This window comes from Heptranchias perlo, chromosome 31 (genome assembly GCF_035084215.1).
Source record: "Heptranchias perlo isolate sHepPer1 chromosome 31, sHepPer1.hap1, whole genome shotgun sequence".
NCBI lineage: Eukaryota > Metazoa > Chordata > Chondrichthyes > Hexanchiformes > Hexanchidae > Heptranchias > Heptranchias perlo.
Window position 1 is genome coordinate 28,795,874 of NC_090355.1, and position 19,999 is coordinate 28,815,872.

Here is a 19,999-nt window from a genome sequence, read left to right on the forward strand (position 1 = left end):
TTATACATTTGCATACAGTAAACATTTACAATTCAATATATATAATTACAAATGCAATGATATGTCAGGCAAATATCTCGTTTAAATATTTACAAAGTAAAGTGACAATTATTTTCATTTTCTTTTGGAAGCTGCACACAGTCACTGCAAACAATGTTTTTTTGTGGTGATTATTAATATATAGTTCACTTCACAGCTTTCGCAAGTTGACAAGGTGTACATGGCGCTGCAATAAGTCAGTGTAGACAACAGGGGGCAGCCAACACCAGTGCACTTTGATACACAGACCAGGTGTGTGAGGACGGAGTGGAGACGGGGAAGGGACTGAGTCTGGTGCCCAGTTACCCCACTAAGGACTTATTAATAAATCAAGTGGGACTAACTCCGAATTGAAATTATAGTCAAACTACAATAAGAACGTGATCCCCTTTATAATTAAATAATCTGAGTGTTTCAGGAGCTGACATTAACCCCACTGGAAAAAAAAATTGAAATAAATTCCATTATGGTGAGAGACTCACAAGTCAGTTGAATTATAAAAGGATTTCTTTTTATTATTACAGGGTTTCATTCTAAAAGGGGGTTTCGTAACAAGGTTTACTATAAAAAGAGTTTCATTGTAACTTGGCAGTGGTGCCATTTGGTCCTTGCAGAAAGAAGCACTTTATTCAGTCCCAGGGAGCCTCCTGGTCGTGTAATATTGAGCTATACACATCGAGATGCTCCCAAGTTCACTCCCTGGCCTCTATTATGTTAGCTGATGTCAGTATAATTAGCTTTAGCCCTTTCAAGCTAGGGCAGAGAAAATCAGACAGGGTTCCCACTCCTGGTTACTACCTAGTGGCTCCTACTGGAAAATGTGCCTGAATGGACATCGGCCTAAGAATACACTAGGCTCGGCTGTGACTCCCCACACAGTCGAATAGCCTGCACAAGACTCTGCCTGGTATGAAGAAATACAACTACAAAGAAAGACTAGAAAACTTGGGGCTGTTTTTGTTAAAACATGCGGGGATTACAGGGGTGATTTGATACAGGTGTTTGAAAGGAACGCGACAAGGTGGATTGAGGCAGATTGCAGAGTCGAGAACGAGGGGACAGAGATATAAAATTATATTTAGGGCTGAGAGCAGAAGGGACTTTTCTTTTTTTAACGCCGAGGTTTGTGAGGTTGTGGAAAGTGATTGAAGCAGCGACACTGTCAACAATTAAGAATTGTTTAGCTGGGTGGTTGAGGGAGAGGGGAATAAAGGGATTTGGGAACAAAGCGGGCAGATGGGATTAGGACTCCTGCTCATATGGAGAATAAACACCAACACAGCCCAGCTGGGCCAAACAGCCCTTTCCATTTTGTAATTTCTATGTCATTCTATGGTGGACACATGGGCGTGGATGTCAGGACGTGCTCAGTTTGAGTCAATACCTTCAGGAACAGAGGACTAAGGGGAATGGGTCAGTTGGGTAGAGCCCATGGTGAGGTAGCTTGGACATGATGTACGGAGCAGACTTTGATTGCCTCATTCCAGGCTTCCTTATGGTCTTGTTATCTACTGGATTTTTTTTTTGCATTTTGATGATTAATTGCAGGACATTTTACCACTTTTTTTTAAAACCAGACATGGAAACCGATACAGCAGACATCATAGCGTACGTCAGCTACACGTGGGAGAGGGCGAGGGAGAAAAAAAAAACAGACCGACTTCAGGCAAACATGACATTTCTGTGCCTCTGACCATTTCCTTAGCCCTCCGATACGCTTCACAGGTCAAAACAGAGGGTGAAACTAACCTCCATTTGGAGGAACGAGTCTGTTTCCATGGCGATGTTGTTCATGTAGACGGCAGTGAAAGAGTCTGTGTTCTTCTACAAAAGTTTTTAATTAAAAAAAAAACAATAATTTCTAATCACGACGAGACTCCAGTCACAGCACCATGGTGGGGATGTGGTGTGCCAGGGTGGCAGAGTGGGGCACTGCCAGAGTCGGGGAGTGGGGCTGGAGCGAGCCAGGGGGAGGCCGGTGCCTGGCGCTCTTTTGGTGGGCCCGGAGTCCTGCCAGCTGGGAGTAGGCGCTCTGGCACACCTGGCACTTGTATGGGCGCTCGCCCGTGTGCAGGCGCACGTGATTCCTCAGCGTGGACGACTGGCTGAAACGGCGGTTGCAGAAGCGGCAGATGAAGGGCTTGTCCAGGGTGTGGATGCGCATGTGGGAGCGGAGGTTGCTGCGCGAGTTGAAGCCTCGATGGCAGATCACGCATCGCATCCGTCCCACGCTGCTGCAGCCAGAGCCGTCCGCTGCGTTCAGGTCATCTGCGGAGAAAGATAAAGCAAATGTCTGTAGTGGACGTCTCCCATATTGCCAGAGTATTGCGTCCGATCCTGGAAGGACATCGAGGCCTTGGAGAGGGTGCGGAGGAGATTTACCAGAATGGGTACCAGGGATGAGGGAGTTCAGTTATGTAGAAAGACAGGAGAAGCTGGGATTGTTCTCCTTACAGCAAGATGGTTATGGGGAGATTTAATAGAGGCATTTAAAATTATGAAGGGTTTTGATAGAGTAAATAAGGAGAAACTGTTTTCACTGGCAGGAGGGTCGTTAACCAGAGGACACAGATTTACGATGCAGAGAAATTTTATTTACGCAGCAAGTTGTTATGATCTGGAATGCACTGCCTGAAAGGGTGGTGGAAGCAAATTCAGTAGTAACTTTCAAAAGGGAATTGGATAAATACTTGAAAAGGAGACATTTGCAGGGCTATGGGGAAAGAGCAGGTGGGAGTGGGACTAATTGGGTAGCTCTTACAAAGAGCCAGCACAGGCACAATGGGCCGAATGGTCTCCTTCTGTGCTATAAGAGTCTATGATGCTGTAATTCAGATCAGCACAGTAGAGGCATTGTGGCTAGTAGGCTGGCAGGAAATGAACAGAGAGTATTGTGAAGTTTTTTGGGCTTATTAAGGTGAGGAACATCAGTAGCTAAAAATATTTAAAACCGCCTTCAGCATCAAGCAGTCACGGATGTGGCACAAGCAGCGTTAAATTCAAGGGAAACTTCCAACTACTCAGCCCCATCACACACACCAAGCTCAGGTTTTTTTTTATTCGTTCATGGGATGTGGGCGTCGCTGGTGAGGCCAGCATTTATTGCCCATCCCTAATTGCCCTTGAGAAGGTGGTGGTGAGCCGCCTTCTTGAACCGCTGCAGTCCGTGTGGTGACGGTTCTCCCACAGTGCTGTTAGGAAGGGAGTTCCAGGATTTTGACCCAGCGACAATGAAGGAACGGCGATATATTTCCAAGTCGGGATGGTGTGTGACTGAAGTTAATGTAGATTAAAACTCCATGGACACTGCCTCATCCAGGTCAGTTACAGAAGTCAGATACAGATTAACACTCCTTTTACACTGTCCCTTCATGCACTCCTAGCTCAGGTACAGAAATTAGATACAGATTAACACTCCTTTTACACTGTGCCTTCATGCACTCCTAGCTCAGGTACAGAAGTTAGATACAGATTAACGCTCCCACTACATAGTCCCATCTGTATGCCCAGGTCAAGAACAGCTAACTTTAGATACAGGGTAGAGTTTCTTCTGCTTTAATCTCAACACTGTGCCAATCACACAACAGTATCCCATTCCATCCTATGTGACATTCCCATTTCCCACACAAACCATCCTGAAGGCATCTCTAAATAAAACTCTCAATTTGGTTTCCAAATAATCCCCAGTAAAGGGCACTTTTTACCCAAACTCATTTCACTTACGAACCTTGCAGCCAACAGAGAGGAGACAGTTTATCCCTTCAGTCTGGGCTGGGCGGAAGCCAAATCCCAGAATGCAAAAGGCCAGTGTGATAGCTCACTGCAGCCCCCAGTCCCAGAGTGGGAGAGGACGGTGTGATAACTGACTGCAGCCCCCAGTCCCAGAGTGAGAGAGGACGGTGTGATAACTGACTGAACCACACAGTCCCAGAGTGGGAGAGGACGGTGTGATAACTGACTGAACCACACAGTCCCCTAATTCTAAAGCTTTTATTGATTTTAGTGTGCGACAAACTCCTAAAACGGTCATTTTTATTCCAAGTGTCAGTATCTGTGAGACAAAGACAGGAGCGTGGTAGTGTGATATTAGGGTGTGATTTCCAACATTTTTTATCAAATTCCGATGTCCACTATTTTAACAGAGGCATTAACCCACTGGGTAAGTGATCACAGGATCATAGCATCATTTCCAGACTGTAATGAATGCCCAGGTCTCAAGTTACCAGCTGCTGACTGTGGCACAGCACGGCTGAGCTAAGGCAACAGAGCGTTAAGGTGCAAGTTGATAGCTACTCATTGAGGGAGAGGCTGAAATGAACTGAACATTTAGGAGGAGTTACTAAGTGGACATTAGACGTTTCCTCAGCGAGGGTGAGGGAAAATAAACGAGCTCTCGCGCCCCATGGCCACTGTTGTGCCGATACAATTGTTCGGAGAAAGGGAGGCGTGGGCAGAGAAGGCTGGCAGAGGGCCCCTTGCCTGCCCTCTCAGCTGCTCAGTTACATGAGACCTGGAGAGACCGAAATTTGTTTCTTTCAAAATAACCGACAATATTGAGGCCAGGATCAGGCTCAGTTGTGATGACTCCACACCCATCCATATAATCAACGCACCAATCAATCTCCAGGGTCATACAGGAAATAAATCTATTTGGGAGGAGATGATGGAAGGCGATCAGTGCCCACAGATCACTACCCAAACACGAGGGAAAGTTTTCGTATTTAAATACAAACAAGTACAGCCTATCTGGAGCGATAACTACAAATCGAATATTCTAGAAATGAGGCATCGACCAGGAATTGTCAGCGGTTTCTACGCTGGGAGCTGTTCACAATCTGCCTCCATACTCTGGAATGCTCTCCTTTCTGCCCTTTTTACCATCAAAAGCCCTCTCAGAACTTAGCGCTTTAACCACGACTTTGCTCACCTCTTCTAACTCTTCTCCCGTGGCTGATCAGCACCAGTTTTTGCCTTGGGACGTTTTATTACAGTGAAGGGGCTACATTGGATGCAAATGGCAGCCACACCCTTTTGAATGTGGTAATTCTGGTAAACTAGTTTGCATTGAAGGGCCATCTCCTCGGGGTAACAGGTGATTAATCGATATGATTTTTTATTTGATAGTGTTTAAATAATCAGAGTCTCCGTTCCTTAACATTCCCCCTCCCCCGATAGGCCCGCCACTGTCAGATAACCATCAGTCTCTGCCAGTATTATTCTGCTGGTGTAAACAGTAATTACCATCTTTGTTCTTTTTCCTGTGTTCCTCCTCTATCCCTGGGACGCCTGGGATGCCGAGGAATGTGTTCTGTGTATTTCCGTACCACACCAGCAGCTCCTGGTCAGGGGGAATGGTCTGCGGGAGAGGGGGGGCGGGGGGGGGGGGGGGGGGGAGGAGAGAAAGAGAACAGGACGTTGCTTTAATCCATGTATCTATTACCATATTAGAATGTTTAACTGCTGACTTACAGTATTAAACTTTACATACATCTACTCCGCATCTGCAGACCTGTAAATCCATGGTTTAGACACAGTGAATACTTCCCTTTATATGCCCCCATTTGATGCTTATCAAAGTGTGAGATATCAGTGCTAGGGATTGGGACATTATCCCATTTCAGACGTCCATTGTCTGCAGCCAGCACAGCCAGTCAGGTACAGCATGGGTCTGATGCAGAGTGAACCTCCTGCTGCTCTACCCCATCAACCACTTCTAGATCAGGTACAGCACAGGTTGGATGCAGAGTGAAGCTCTCTCTAATCCACCCCAACCCAGTGAGAAATGCTCCAAACTAATTTCACACAAGATCCAGCAGGGAACAAAAAAAAGAGAAAGAAACCTTCATCCCAGCAGAAAAAGAGAAAAAACTTTTAACCCATCATTCTGGGCTTATTTATTCATGGGACGTGGTCATTGCTGGCGAGGCCAGCATTTATTGCCCATCCCTAATTACCCTTGAGAAGGTGGTGGTGAGCCGCCTTCTTGAACTGCTGCAGGTTCAACCGAGTGGCTTGCTAGGCCATTTCAGAGGTCATGATGTGGAGATGCCGGTGATGGACTGGGGTTGACAAATGTAAGGAATCTTAGTTGGACTATAACCTGGTGTTGTAAGATTCCTTACATTTTTCAGAGGTCAGTTAAGAATCAACCACATTGCTGTGGGTCTGGAGTCACATATAGGCCAGACCGGGTAAGGACAGCAGGTTTCCTTCCCTAAAGGACATTAATGAACCAGATGGGTTTTTACGACAATCCAGTAGTTTCACAGTCACCGTTACTGATACTAGTTTTTTCAAACCAGGTAAGGGGGATATTCTAACCCACTGTATCACCCAGTTTCCCTGCACCCTTCTAAGTGAAAAGCATTTATGTAGCGAAAGAAATTGTTCAACAAAAGCACCACACGGAATGTTAAATCTCCTCCAAAAGGTGTGCTGTAAGCTGAGCTTAGCCGGGTGAACAATGGAGCACTGGAATAGGGAGGGCAGAGAGGAAAATGTAACTGAGAGCCCCTCCAGACTGGTTTCCATTGACACCCCTACTAGAAAAACGCGGGCGTAGGCCAGCTGATCTGTGATGCCCCTGTGGTTAAATAGCTCACAATGGCATTCACTGTCTGGACTCACACGTGGAAGAATGGTCACTTAGTTCAGACTGGCCAGTGCCCTTGGAACCGAACATTGGTCAGCTCCTTCAGCAGGGGTTACAAGGAGCAAATTAAAGGGAAAATAAACCTCCCCAAAAATATAAAACAGCAGAGTAGTTAATGAGCAATGATTTTTGCGTGTTTCTAATAACAAGTAAGTTGAGGAGACGTCTGGTTAATAACACTGACCCTTGCGATTACAATAAACCATTTAGAAGTTTATTCTGACCTGCTGAGTGTTTCTGTCTTTATTCTGGATAAATATCATTATGTCCCTCTGTAAATTATGCTCCAGTTTCAGTCCACTTGTTGTTAAACCTCTGGAGCAGCGGTTTAGGTCACCAGGGACCTCTCGTGTAGCAAATCCCACAGCCCACACTCGGCTCGGCTCGGACTGCAAACCGGCTGGAGCGGGACTCGACCCTGCACTAATCCCCGAGCTCACCGGCCGCAATCAAACCCAGGATACAGTATGACCCGGGCTAGGAAAACACAGCCGGCCCGGCCCGGCCCAGCCCGGACTGAACCCAGGTGAAACTTGACACAAGTCTCTGGTCCCGGAGTTGCGGGCCGGGCTCCCCTCACCTCGGTGGCTTTATAGTAGATGTTGTTTCCGATCTGGACCACTTCTAAATTCTGCTCCTGCTCGTTCCTCGCACACTTGATGTAGGTCATCCAGCTCCGGTGGTCCTCCTGACTGGCGTCGATGAAATATCGGACGGTGCCATCGTCATTAAAAACCTGGGACAGAGAGGGAGAGGTCAATCCTGGGACACCGACCCCCCCCGGCCCCCACCTGGGACACCGACCCCCCCCGGCCCCCACCTGGGACACCGACCCCCCCCGGCCCCCACCTGGGACACCGACCCCCCCCGGCCCCCACCTGGGACACCGACCCCCCCCGGCCCCCACCTGGGACACCGACCCCCCCCCGGCCCCCACCTGGGACACCGACCCCCCCCGGCCCCCACCTGGGACACCGACCCCCCCCGGCCCCCACCTGGGACACCGACCCCCCCCGGCCCCCACCTGGGACACCGACCCCCCCCGGCCCCCACCTGGGACACCGACCCCCCCCGGCCCCCACCTGGGACACCGACCCCCCCCGGCCCCCACCTGGGACACCGACCCCCCGGCCCCCACCTGGGACACCGACCCCCCCCCGGCCCCCACCTGGGACACCGACCCCCCCCGGCCCCCACCTGGGACACCGACCCCCCCCCCGGCCCCCACCTGGGACACCGACCCCCCCCCGGCCCCCACCTGGGACACCGACCCCCCGGCCCCCACCTGGGACACCGACCCCCCCCCGGCCCCCACCTGGGACACCGACCCCCCCCGGCCCCCACCTGGGACACCGACCCCCCCCCCCGGCCCCCACCTGGGACACCGACCCCCCCCCCCCGGCCCCCACCTGGGACACCGACCCCCCCCCGGCCCCCACCTGGGACACCGACCCCCCCCCGGCCCCCACCTGGGACACCGACCCCCCCCCGGCCCCCACCTGGGACACCGACCCCCCCCCGGCCCCCACCTGGGACACCGACCCCCCCCGGCCCCCACCTGGGACACCGACCCCCCCCGGCCCCCACCTGGGACACCGACCCCCCCCGGCCCCCACCTGGGACACCGACCCCCCCCGGCCCCCACCTGGGACACCGACCCCCCCCGGCCCCCACCTGGGACACCGACCCCCCCCGGCCCCCACCTGGGACACCGACCCCCCCCGGCCCCCACCTGGGACACCGACCCCCCCCGGCCCCCACCTGGGACACCGACCCCCCCCGGCCCCCACCTGGGACACCGACCCCCCCCGGCCCCCACCTGGGACACCGACCCCCCCCGGCCCCCACCTGGGACACCGACCCCCCCCGGCCCCCACCTGGGACACCGACCCCCCCCGGCCCCCACCTGGGACACCGACCCCCCCCGGCCCCCACCTGGGACACCGACCCCCCCCGGCCCCCACCTGGGACACCGACCCCCCCCGGCCCCCACCTGGGACACCGACCCCCCCCGGCCCCCACCTGGGACACCGACCCCCCCCGGCCCCCACCTGGGACACCGACCCCCCCCGGCCCCCACCTGGGACACCGACCCCCCCCGGCCCCCACCTGGGACACCGACCCCCCCCGGCCCCCACCTGGGACACCGACCCCCCCCGGCCCCCACCTGGGACACCGACCCCCCCCGGCCCCCACCTGGCACACCGACCCCCCCCGGCCCCCACCTGGGACACCGACCCCCCCCGGCCCCCACCTGGGACACCGACCCCCCCCGGCCCCCACCTGGGACACCGACCCCCCCCGGCCCCCACCTGGGACACCGACCCCCCCCGGCCCCCACCTGGGACACCGACCCCCCCCGGCCCCCACCTGGGACACCGACCCCCCCCGGCCCCCACCTGGGACACCGACCCCCCCCGGCCCCCACCTGGGACACCGACCCCCCCCGGCCCCCACCTGGGACACCGACCCCCCCCGGCCCCCACCTGGGACACCGACCCCCCCCGGCCCCCACCTGGGACACCGACCCCCCGGCCCCCACCTGGGACACGGATACTGACCCAAGACAGACTCACAACTCACTGTACTAAAGGATTTCTGTGTTTTATATTAATAAAAAGCAGGAAACCTATTCTGGTTCCGTTTACAAACAGGTGACGGAGGTGTAAATGCATTTAGAGTAAACAGGGCACAGAATAGGGAAAATTAATCTGATTTTTTTTTTGCAAAAGCAATACCATTTTTCCCCTGAAGATCGTGTCCCTTTAAAACACACGTTCAAATATTTCGATTTAATTCTATCCTGATTGAGCTGCTGAAACTCAGACCTTCACCTGGTTACCCAGGGTGACAGGTCCATCTCCCCTGATTGAAAACCGAAGGCAAGTCTTTCAGTTTCTTTTGGAATGTCCCCATTCACCCAAACCGCACCTTCCCCCTTTCCCTCCCCAACACAACTTTACACCCTGAGCTCACCTTGAACCCCAAACTGCACCTGGGTCTCTATCTAGCTGGAAATCCCGAGCTCCCAACTGTCCGATCCCAACCAGTCTTCAAAATGAGAAAGAAATGTACACTTCAAATTCCGAGAACCATAAATGGGCAAATGGGAGAGAGTTTGATTCAGACGGGGTCCATTCCAAACTGGACCAGAGGAAAGTCGCAGTGAAATTGAGCTGAATCAAAGGGAGCCAGGTCACCCTAAATCCTTAAGGACCCAGGAGAAGGTCACCCTAAATCCTTAAGGACCCAGGAGAAGGTCACCCTAAATCCTTAAGGACCCAGGAGAAGGTCACCCTAAATCCTTCAGGACCCAGGAGAAGGTCACCCTAAATCCTTAAGGACCCAGGAGAAGGTCACCCTAAATCCTTAAGGACCCAGGAGAAGGTCACCCTAAATCCTTAAGGACCCAGGAGAAGGTCACCCTAAATCCTTAAGGACCCAGGAGAAGGTCACCCTAAATCCTTAAGGACCCAGGAGAAGGTCACCCTAAATCCTTAAGGACCCAGGAGAAGGTCACCCTAAATCCTTAAGGACCCAGGAGAAGGTCACCCTAAATCCTTAAGGACCCATGAGAAGGTCACCCTAAATCCTTCAGGACCCAGGAGAAGGTCACCCTAAATCCTTAAGGACCCAGGAGAAGGTCACCCTAAATCCTTAAGGACCTAGGAGAAGGTCACCCTAAATCCTTCGAGGACCCAGGAGAAGGTCACCCTAAATCCTTAAGGACCCAGGAGAAGGTCACCCTAAATCCTTAAGGACCCAGGAGAAGGTCACCCTAAATCCTTAAGGACCTAGGAGAAGGTCACCCTAAATCCTTAAGGACCCAGGAGAAGGTCACCCTAAATCCTTCGAGGACCCAGGAGAAGGTCACCCTAAATCCTTAAGGACCCAGGAGAAGGTCACCCTAAATCCTTAAGGACCTAGGAGAAGGTCACCCTAAATCCTTCGAGGACCTAGGAGAAGGTCACCCTAAACCCCCAGGACCCAGGAGGTCACCCTAAATCCTTAAGGACCTAGGAGAAGGTCACCCTAAATCCTTCGAGGACCCAGGAGAAGGTCACCCTAAATCCTTAAGGACCCAGGAGAAGGTCACCCTAAACCCCGAGGACCCAGGAGGTCACCCTAAATCCTTAAGGACCCAGGAGAAGGTCACCCTAAATCCTTAAGGACCCAGGAGAAGGTCACCCTAAATCCTTCGAGGACCTAGGAGAAGGTCACCCTAAATCCTTAAGGACCCAGGAGAAGGTCACCCTAAACCCCGAGGACCCAGGAGGTCACCCTAAATCCTTAAGGACCCAGGAGAAGGTCACCCTAAATCCTTAAGGACCCAGGAGAAGGTCACCCTAAACCCTTAAGGACCCAGGAGAAGGTCACCCTAAACCCTTAAGGACCCAGGAGAAGGTCACCCTAAATCCTTAAGGACCCAGGAGAAGGTCGCCCTAAATCCTTCGAGGACCCAGGAGGTCACCCTCAGAGTTCCTGGTGGGTGACCGGCCCCAGTAGAACTGTAGTCCAGAAAGGAGTCAACTACTTCAGGAGAGAAGGGGTGGGGGTGAAAGCTGATGAGGGAGAAAAAAAAAAGTGAGTTTGAAAAGTGCAGAAATAAAAAACACACTGAAATGGTTAAATGTCCTGAAGAGCTTTGGGAACCGGTCAGTGTGTTTTATTTATAGATTAGAATGGTTTAAATTAGAATCGATACTTAAAAATAGAAAAATATAGACAAATCAAAAAATTACTTGTAAAAGTAAAGTTGTTGTTAGACCTAAACCATCCGAGAGTGACGGAGAAAGACGACACGAGAGGCAGAGAGGCAGATGGAGACAGAGAAAGAGAGAGATGGGGGAAACAAAAGAAAGACAGAGGGATGGGGAACAATAGAGAGAGATTACATAGGATTACATGGAATGTACAGCACAGGAACAAACCATTCGGCCCAACAGGTCCATGCCGGTGTTTATGCTCCACATGAGCCTCCTCCCACCCCTCTTCATCTAACCCTATCAGCATATCCTTCTATTCCTTTCTCCCTCATGTGTTTATCTAACCTTCCCTTAAATGCATCTACACTATTCACCTCAACTACTCCTTGTAGTAGCGAGTTCCACATTCTCACCACTCTCTGGGTAAAGAAGTTTCTCCTGAATTCCCGACTGGATTTATTAGTGACTATCTTATATTTATGGCCCCTAGTTCTGGCCTACCCTGCAAGTAGAAACATCTTCTCTACGTCTACCCTGTCAAACCCTTTCATAATCTTGAAGACCTCTATCAGGTCAGCCCTCAGTCTTCTCTTTTCTAGAAAAAAAGAGCCCCAGCCTGCTCAATCTTTCCTGATGGGTATAACCTCTCAGTTCTGGTATCATCCTAGTAAATCTAGATGGGGGAACAAGAGAGAGAGCAAGAGATGGGGCAATATGAGAGAGAGAGAGAGAGAGATGGGGTACAAGATTGAGTGAGAGTCTGGTGAAAGAAGATGGAACAGGACACAAAATAGATAGGGTTCTCTCCCAATTATTTCTACAGTTCATTTCACAGGCACATTTATAAATCAGACTGGGCTGGGACCCAGCACTCCTTTTACATACACACAACTTTCCCAATCGGGAAATGTTACAACTCTCAGGATTGCTGCACTTGTCGGATGGTGTGGAGAGAGGTATCAAATACAGTTATCCTGCCTTTATTCCTGGTCTACTTTTACACCATCTGAATCAGTCTCAATTCCATGTCCAACTATTTCTGCAAGGATTCTGTCTCTGATCCCAATCTAAGTCCACCTGTATAGAACCACTGTGCAAGAAATGTTGCCCTCTATAACCCCTATACAGCCAATGTAATTTTTTCTGGTCAGCACAAGTGTCTTGAGACATGTTAGAAATCCATCAGCTTGTTGAAGAATGTCCAAACCAAACTACTCAACAATCTATGCAAGTAGACTTTCTATTGGCACAATGTTGGAAGCACACTCTCCCCATCGGGACAATCCCAACTCCGAATTCACAGAGCGTAGATACAGATGGACAGAGCCAAGACTTTGCAGCCCCCAAGTGTGTTCAGGGGAACTGCTGGAGTTTAACCAAATAAACCGGTCAGTGTAACTGACCAGCACAGAGCACTGGCAAACTTCCCACAGCTTGTTACCCAACCAGTTTGGGCATTGGATTTTACGGTTATATTAAACTGAGGTGGAAAGATCCCAGCCCCAGCAACAGGTTTACCCCATCCACATTCTAATACTGAGTCAAGTTGGCTGGTACCAATCATCCATCGCCAGGTGCGTGGGGGCTGTTATCCCCCTAGGGGCTGTTTTCCCCAAAAACCAGGTGTGGGGGGGGGGGGGGCTGTTTTCCCCTATAACCAGGTGTGGGGGGGGGGGCTGTTTTCCCCTATAACCAGGTGTGGGGGGGGGCTGTTTTCCCCTATAACCAGGTGTGGGGGGGGGCTGTTTTCCCCTATAACCAGGTGTGGGGGGGCTGTTTTCCCCTATAACCAGGTGTGGGTGGGGGGGGGCTGTTTTCCCCTATAACCAGGTGTGGGGGGGCTGTTTTCCCCTATAACCAGGTGTGTGGGGGGGCTGTTTTCCCCTATAACCAGGTGTGTGGGGGGGCTGTTATCCCCTATAACCAGGTGTGTGGAGGGGCTGTTATCCCTATAACCAGGTGTGTGGAGGGGCTGTTATCCCCTATAACCAGGTGTGTGGGGGATGTTATCCCCTATAACCAGGTGTGTGGGGGGGCTGTTTTCCCCTATAACCAGGTGTGGGGGGGGGGGGGGGGGGAGATGTTATCCCCCTATAACCAGGTGTGGGGGGGGGGGGGGGAGATGTTATCCCCCTATAACCAGGTGTGGGGGGGGGGGGGGGGGGGGGGGAGATGTTATCCCCCTATAACCAGGTGTGGGGGGGGGGGGGGGGGGGGGGAGATGTTATCCCCCTATAACCAGGTGTGGGGGGGGGGGGGGGGGGGAGATGTTATCCCCCTATAACCAGGTGTGGGGGGGGGGGGGGGGGGGAGATGTTATCCCCCTATAACCAGGTGTGTGGGGGATGTTATCCCCTATAACCAGGTGTGTGGGGGGATGGGCTGTTATCCCCCTATAACCAGGTGTGTGGGGGGGGGGCTGTTATCCCCCTATAACCAGGTGTGTGGGGGGGGGGCTGTTATCCCCCTATAACCAGGTGTGTGGGGGCTGTTATCCCCCTATAACCAGGTGTGTGGGGGCTGTTATCCCCCTATAACCAGGTGTGTGGGGGATGTTATCCCCCTATAACCAGGTGTGTGGGGGATGTTATCCCCCTATAACCAGGTGTGTGGGGGATGTTATCCCCCTATAACCAGGTGTGTGGGGGATGTTATCCCCCTATAACCAGGTGTGTGGGGGATGTTATCCCCCTATAACCAGGTGTGTGGGGGATGTTATCCCCTATAACCAGGTGTGTGGGGGATGTTATCCCCCTATAACCAGGTGTGTGGGGATGTTATCCCCCTATAACCAGGTGTGTGGGGGATGTTATCCCCCTATAACCAGGTGTGTGGGGGATGTTATCCCCCTATAACCAGGTGTGTGGGGGATGTTATCCCCCTATAACCAGGTGTGTGGGGGATGTTATCCCCCTATAACCAGGTGTGTGGGGGATGTTATCCCCCTATAACCAGGTGTGTGGGGGATGTTATCCCCCTATAACCAGGTGTGTGGGGGATGTTATCCCCCTATAACCAGGTTGTGTGGGGGATGTTATCCCCCTATAACCAGGTGTGTGGGGGATGTTATCCCCCTATAACCAGGTGTGTGGGGGATGTTATCCCCCTATAACCAGGTGTGTGGGGGATGTTATCCCCCTATAACCAGGTGTGTGGGGGATGTTATCCCCCTATAACCAGGTGTGTGGGGGATGTTATCCCCCTATAACCAGGTGTGTGGGGGATGTTATCCCCCTATAACCAGGTGTGTGGGGGATGTTATCCCCCTATAACCAGGTGTGTGGGGGATGTTATCCCCCTATAACCAGGTGTGTGGGGGATGTTATCCCCCTATAACCAGGTGTGTGGGGGATGTTATCCCCCTATAACCAGGTGTGTGGGGGATGTTATCCCCCTATAACCAGGTGTGTGGGGGATGTTATCCCCCTATAACCAGGTGTGTGGGGGATGTTATCCCCCTATAACCAGGTGTGTGGGGGATGTTATCCCCCTATAACCAGGTGTGTGGGGGATGTTATCCCCCTATAACCAGGTGTGTGGGGGATGTTATCCCCCTATAACCAGGTGTGTGGGGGATGTTATCCCCCTATAACCAGGTGTGTGGGGGATGTTATCCCCCTATAACCAGGTGTGTGGGGGATGTTATCCCCCTATAACCAGGTGTGTGGGGGATGTTATCCCCTATAACCAGGTGTGTGGGGGATGTTATCCCCCTATAACCAGGTGTGTGGGGGATGTTATCCCCTATAACCAGGTGTGTGGGGGATGTTATCCCCCTATAACCAGGTGTGTGGGGGATGTTATCCCCTATAACCAGGTGTGTGGGGGATGTTAAGCTCCCCTCTGTTGCCCAGTTGCCACTCTCCTTACCTCCCACATCAGGTTGTTGTTCTTGTACAGGTCCACGTGTTCCGGGGAGATGACCCTGCCGGTGAACGGGCCCATTTCGGTGCCGGGTTTAATCCAAGTCTTGGAGAAGATGCCCAGCCCTTCCCCGGGGATGGAGCTCTGGGCTATAATCACCTCGGAAGGAAGCACCAGACTCGACAGCTTCTGTACTTCTGAATCGGAGGAAAGAGGAGGTCGGTGAAAGTTTCCCACTAAAGACCCTGACTACAGCAACACAACGGTTGAATTGTGGACGGGGGAGGCGCTTAAAATAATTAAAGTCGGCAGATTAAAAAAGTGTCCGTCTTAAAGGAAACGTCGAGTAGAGAAAGGACATTGAAACAATATTTATTAGTTAAAAATTAGAGATAAAACATTCCTGCAAAGAAGGAAACTGCAGTTATTATAAATTCTAGGAATAAAAATACTGGAATCGCCGCAGGAAACTGCATAAAATTAAAATTCAGATGTTTAAGGAAATAAATAAAAATTCAGGGAATGGATTTCATCTTTAGATTGTAATTTTATATTTTTTGATAGCTGATCACGGAGTGAGATGGACACTTTGAAACACACAACCGGACGAGCCGGATTAGGGCACTGAGCTCAACAGTGAGAAAGGCGAGAGAGTGAAAGGGGACAGAGGTCGAGATTCCGAAATTTAGAGGGGCTGCGGCTGGAACGGGTCGCTCGGTGGGAGAGCTGGTTACAAAGGACATTCGTTTGGGCATGAACGAAACTTTCCTCCCTCTCTCTCTCTTCAGTGCACAGAACTGGCTCGTTCAACTGGAGATTTTTATTTCAGGTCAGAAATTCGAGTCAGCAAATGAATTTAAAAAGCCCCCGTCCCTAAAAAAAAACCACACAATTACCCACTAAACGTGTAATAAGTGTAAATACTGGTGAGCAGATGGCTAAATATTACCCTAAATATAGAGAAGGGGACGAGGAGGGGGTTGAGATTGGAGCCGCTGAGACCCCGGCTGACAGTCTGTTGGATACCTGATAACCTGCCCATTACAGGCAGACTCTCTGACAGTTCGCTATCTCTCCGTCTCATTCCTGGTTTTAAAAATAAAAACCCTTTTCTACTCGCGCCTTCCTCCCCACCCGCTCACAACCATTGGGAACCGAATAAATTCAATTGATATTGAATCAAAAGGGAATTAATTAACTTTCAAAGGGGAACTGGATCTCAGCTTAACAAGGGGGAAAAAATCACAGGGCTATGGGGAAAGAGCAGGGGAGTGGGACTAATTGGATAGCTCTTTCAAAGAGCCAGCACAGGCACGATGGGCTGAATGGCCTCCTTCTGTGCTGTGTGATTCTATGATTTAGATGATACTCTAACCATTCACCTGCACCTTCCACCTGCGATAGCTCAAAATATTCCAGAATATTTCAGATATCAAATACAAATCCATCTTTTCGTTTTTCGATCGAAAAACCAGGACGGTAAAGTTTCATTTATTTTTTTTATCCTGAACAATCTATCATTTTTCTTATCTAAATATAACACCGTATTTATTCATAATCTTTATAGGGACCCGTCCAAATTCAATTGGTTATATTTCCGTGGTCCTTAAAAAAATGAAAGCATCGAAATATATTTTTGCAAAACGCTTATTGACCAAAAATAATGTTCTAAATCTCACGAAAGTACTTGAAATAAAACCAAAAGTGATTTCAGCGGGATCTATACGGGATTCCGCCTGTATCTCTGTATTTTACATCTTTGATGTTTTAAAGGTCTGTATCAATTATTGCAAAAAGTTTGGAGCCGATTTCCCGGTTGCAGTTTTTCACTCACCCCCGGTGAATGACTGAGCCAGCGCCTCGGCGGTGAAGGCAGTTTTCTGGCCGCTGCTGTTACTCTTGTCTTCGAAAAGTTGCTCTCCCAGGACGTTCCTCCATCTCCCGTACAGAAAGCTGTGGAGGATGTCGGAAGTGATGATCTCCGCCAGCGAGAAACCGTGAGGCTTGAAACCGGCTTTGAGAGCCAGGGCGTCGGACGGCAGGACAGAGCCCATGGTCTACGGGAGACGCTTTCCCCCCCCCCCACAATGGCAGTGGATGCAATGGGGAGAGACGGGAGGGTGAGAGGAGAGATGCTCTGGAGGAGGAAGAGGGAGAGACAGAAGTGTGTGTTTGTGTCTCTAGCACGCAAAAAAAAATCTCAGCCCTCTTTATAGCCGCCTGAATGACCCCCTAATTGGTTATTAATGACCTGACGTCTTAGGAGAGGCTGGTTACAGGACAGACTATGAGCACTTCATTCTGTAGAGGGAGGGAGGGAGCGTCCAGGACTCGTCCCACCAGCCCTCCCCTGTGCACCTGTTGGAGAATCTTTACCGGGAGCCCCACAGTCTACATGAACATTATTCTGTCCTGCTTATAATTCAGGGAGAATCCGACAGATAAGGAGTCTCCTGCCTCCAGGGACTAAACACAAACTTTGCTCCCTGACGCTCTGCGGCTCCCTGTGCAGGTTTACAGATCGCTGGAGGTGGAGGAGATTGTCAGGGCAGATAACCGTGCGGCACCAAACCCACGTGTTTTACGCATCGTTAATCGACTCAAAGCTCATTGTAAAAAAAAAAATTCCCAGAGAGTCCTCCCCCCTCATATATATTTATATATAAATATGAGTTCACACTGGGATTAAATCTTCTCGCTTTGAAACTTTTAAATTCTTTCACCGTCCTATGAAAAGGATGGTCAAAGGAGTTGAGAGGAGGAGAGCCTGTTTGAGACATTACTCAGTTCCCCATCTCCCAGCAGCACAAAGTTAAGGAACCGAATCCAACTTCGAATATTACCAGAGAGAAAGAAAGTTTCCAATTTAATATTCATTGCTGCTAATCAGACGGGGCCGCGCATTGTCAGGAGGACTACAATATTTGTCGGATTTTCAATAGTCCGCTCCTTTTTTCATCTTTTTAAATACATTTTAAATGTTAGACAGGGGCGATTACAGTGATTGATTTGGAACAGAAAAGCAGTCTGGCCCGCAGCGTCCCGCTGATGGAACATCTTTATTCTCCTCTTACTCTCTCTGGTTCCTCATTCACGGCGATCAGAATATAATGTCAAGGCGGATAACAGTGGAGAACATCGATCTTTCACGCCCATTCTTGATGAGGGTTTTTTTTTATATATAAAAGCGATCTTTGACACTTAAAGACGTGTTCTTTCTCCCCCCCCGGCAAATATTTAAGACCCAAAACTGAAGGACCCGGCTAAACCTGGACAAGTTTAGGAGCCTGATCGGGAGCGGGAATGAATGGGGAGGATTAATGATATAAATATCTCCGATATATTTAAAATGCAGAGTGAGAAACGAGTCGGGGGTGGCAGGGTAAAGAAACTTGCGAATGAATGACAGTGGAGAACAGAGATTAGCGATAAACAGCTGCCTGGCTGCTTTTTTCATTGCTCGCTCCTTTAGAATTTAATAGAGTGGGCCCAATAGGTTCTACACACGCTGGGATGAGTTAGATTTATAGCAGTTTAAACATTTATTACATTCAACAGAAAAAGAAGGGGGGAGGGTGGGAGGCAAGAAAGAAAGCGTTCATTACTTTAAAGGGATCCATCGGAGCCAGAGAATATACCCGGGCAGAGGGGCGCCTGCTAACTTTTATATCGTGGTCTTGGATTTTAATGTCAGATCGATTATAAAAATCTCCTTCACTCATCATTGGAGAAAGGGAATATTTTTTTAAAAATGCTACATTTCCCTTCGTTTTGAAGTTTAGGCAGCAAAAAAAAAAACCACCCCAAAAAAGTGATTCTCTGCCTCAAATGGAGGTTTTTCTCAACCTCTCCCTGAGTTCAACATCTGTTAGAAAATCCAGGCTCCGAGGCAATCAATCGTCTCTCCCTAAAATCTTATCCTAATTTAGTTCATATTAAGCCGAAAGGCCGGTACCCGTCGCCCGCCCACCCAGGTTAAATGAGGCAGCTATTTAAAAACAAAACCCCTCCTACATTATCATAGAAAATAGTCGCCTTAAATATTGTGAACAAATAAAGGACAAATTAGATATTAAAAATGTATTTAAAATGGAAAGAGAATGAGAACCAAAGATTAGATTGTTGGTTATTTCATTTTCTGTGTAAAACGAATACATTAATATACAGCACTCAAACCGAACACATTGGACATCGTTTTGTATATAATAAATCGATATAAATTCGACTCTTATTTTCTATATGCTGCCGGCTCTCAGTCGCTTATTTCAGTTTCTGTGTGTCAGATCTCCCACACTTTTATCATCCGTTAGTTAAAATCTAAATGTTATTTCGGGGAATTTTATCTCCCCCCCCCCTTAAATGATCAGAAGATTCGGTCAATAAACTATGCGCCTTTCCGATAGATGTTTAAAACTGCATTTTTAAGAAAACGCAACCGAATCGCAAATATTACCGTCCAGTAATGGGGTCAGGTTTATTCCATCATTTCTATACATTATTATTTAAATTGCTTTCCTTTCTTTCACACGCGTTTTCGCAAAGGTCTCACTTGACTCCACCTCAAGCGGTTTTAAATTTCATCAAATCTTATTATTTCCTCTAATTTTGAGCCCAATCAAAATTCAAAAGAATTTTTTTTAAAACAAAAGTTAAGCCGAACTCTCTGTACATCGCGTGAACGTCCCTTTTTAAAAAAGTTTTAAAGTAAAACTTCTTGGGGAAAAAAAACACACATTTA

The 19,999-nt window shown here is 49.9% G+C and overlaps 1 protein-coding gene across 1 annotated transcript; it reads right to left on the reverse strand.

Annotated features, from left to right (window-relative positions):
• Positions 1–478: 478 nt before the first annotated feature.
• On the reverse strand, positions 479–17,432 carry prdm12b (PR domain containing 12b). The gene is made up of 5 exons (XM_067969497.1): positions 17,096–17,432; positions 15,268–15,458; positions 7,272–7,427; positions 5,281–5,395; positions 479–2,307 (listed from the first exon to the last, which is right to left on the reverse strand). The coding sequence occupies exons 1-5, from the start codon at positions 17,313–17,315 to the stop codon at positions 1,922–1,924; spliced, it is 1,068 nt and encodes a 355-aa protein (XP_067825598.1). The 5' UTR covers positions 17,316–17,432; the 3' UTR covers positions 479–1,921.
• Between the last annotated feature and the right edge of the window lie 2,567 nt (positions 17,433–19,999).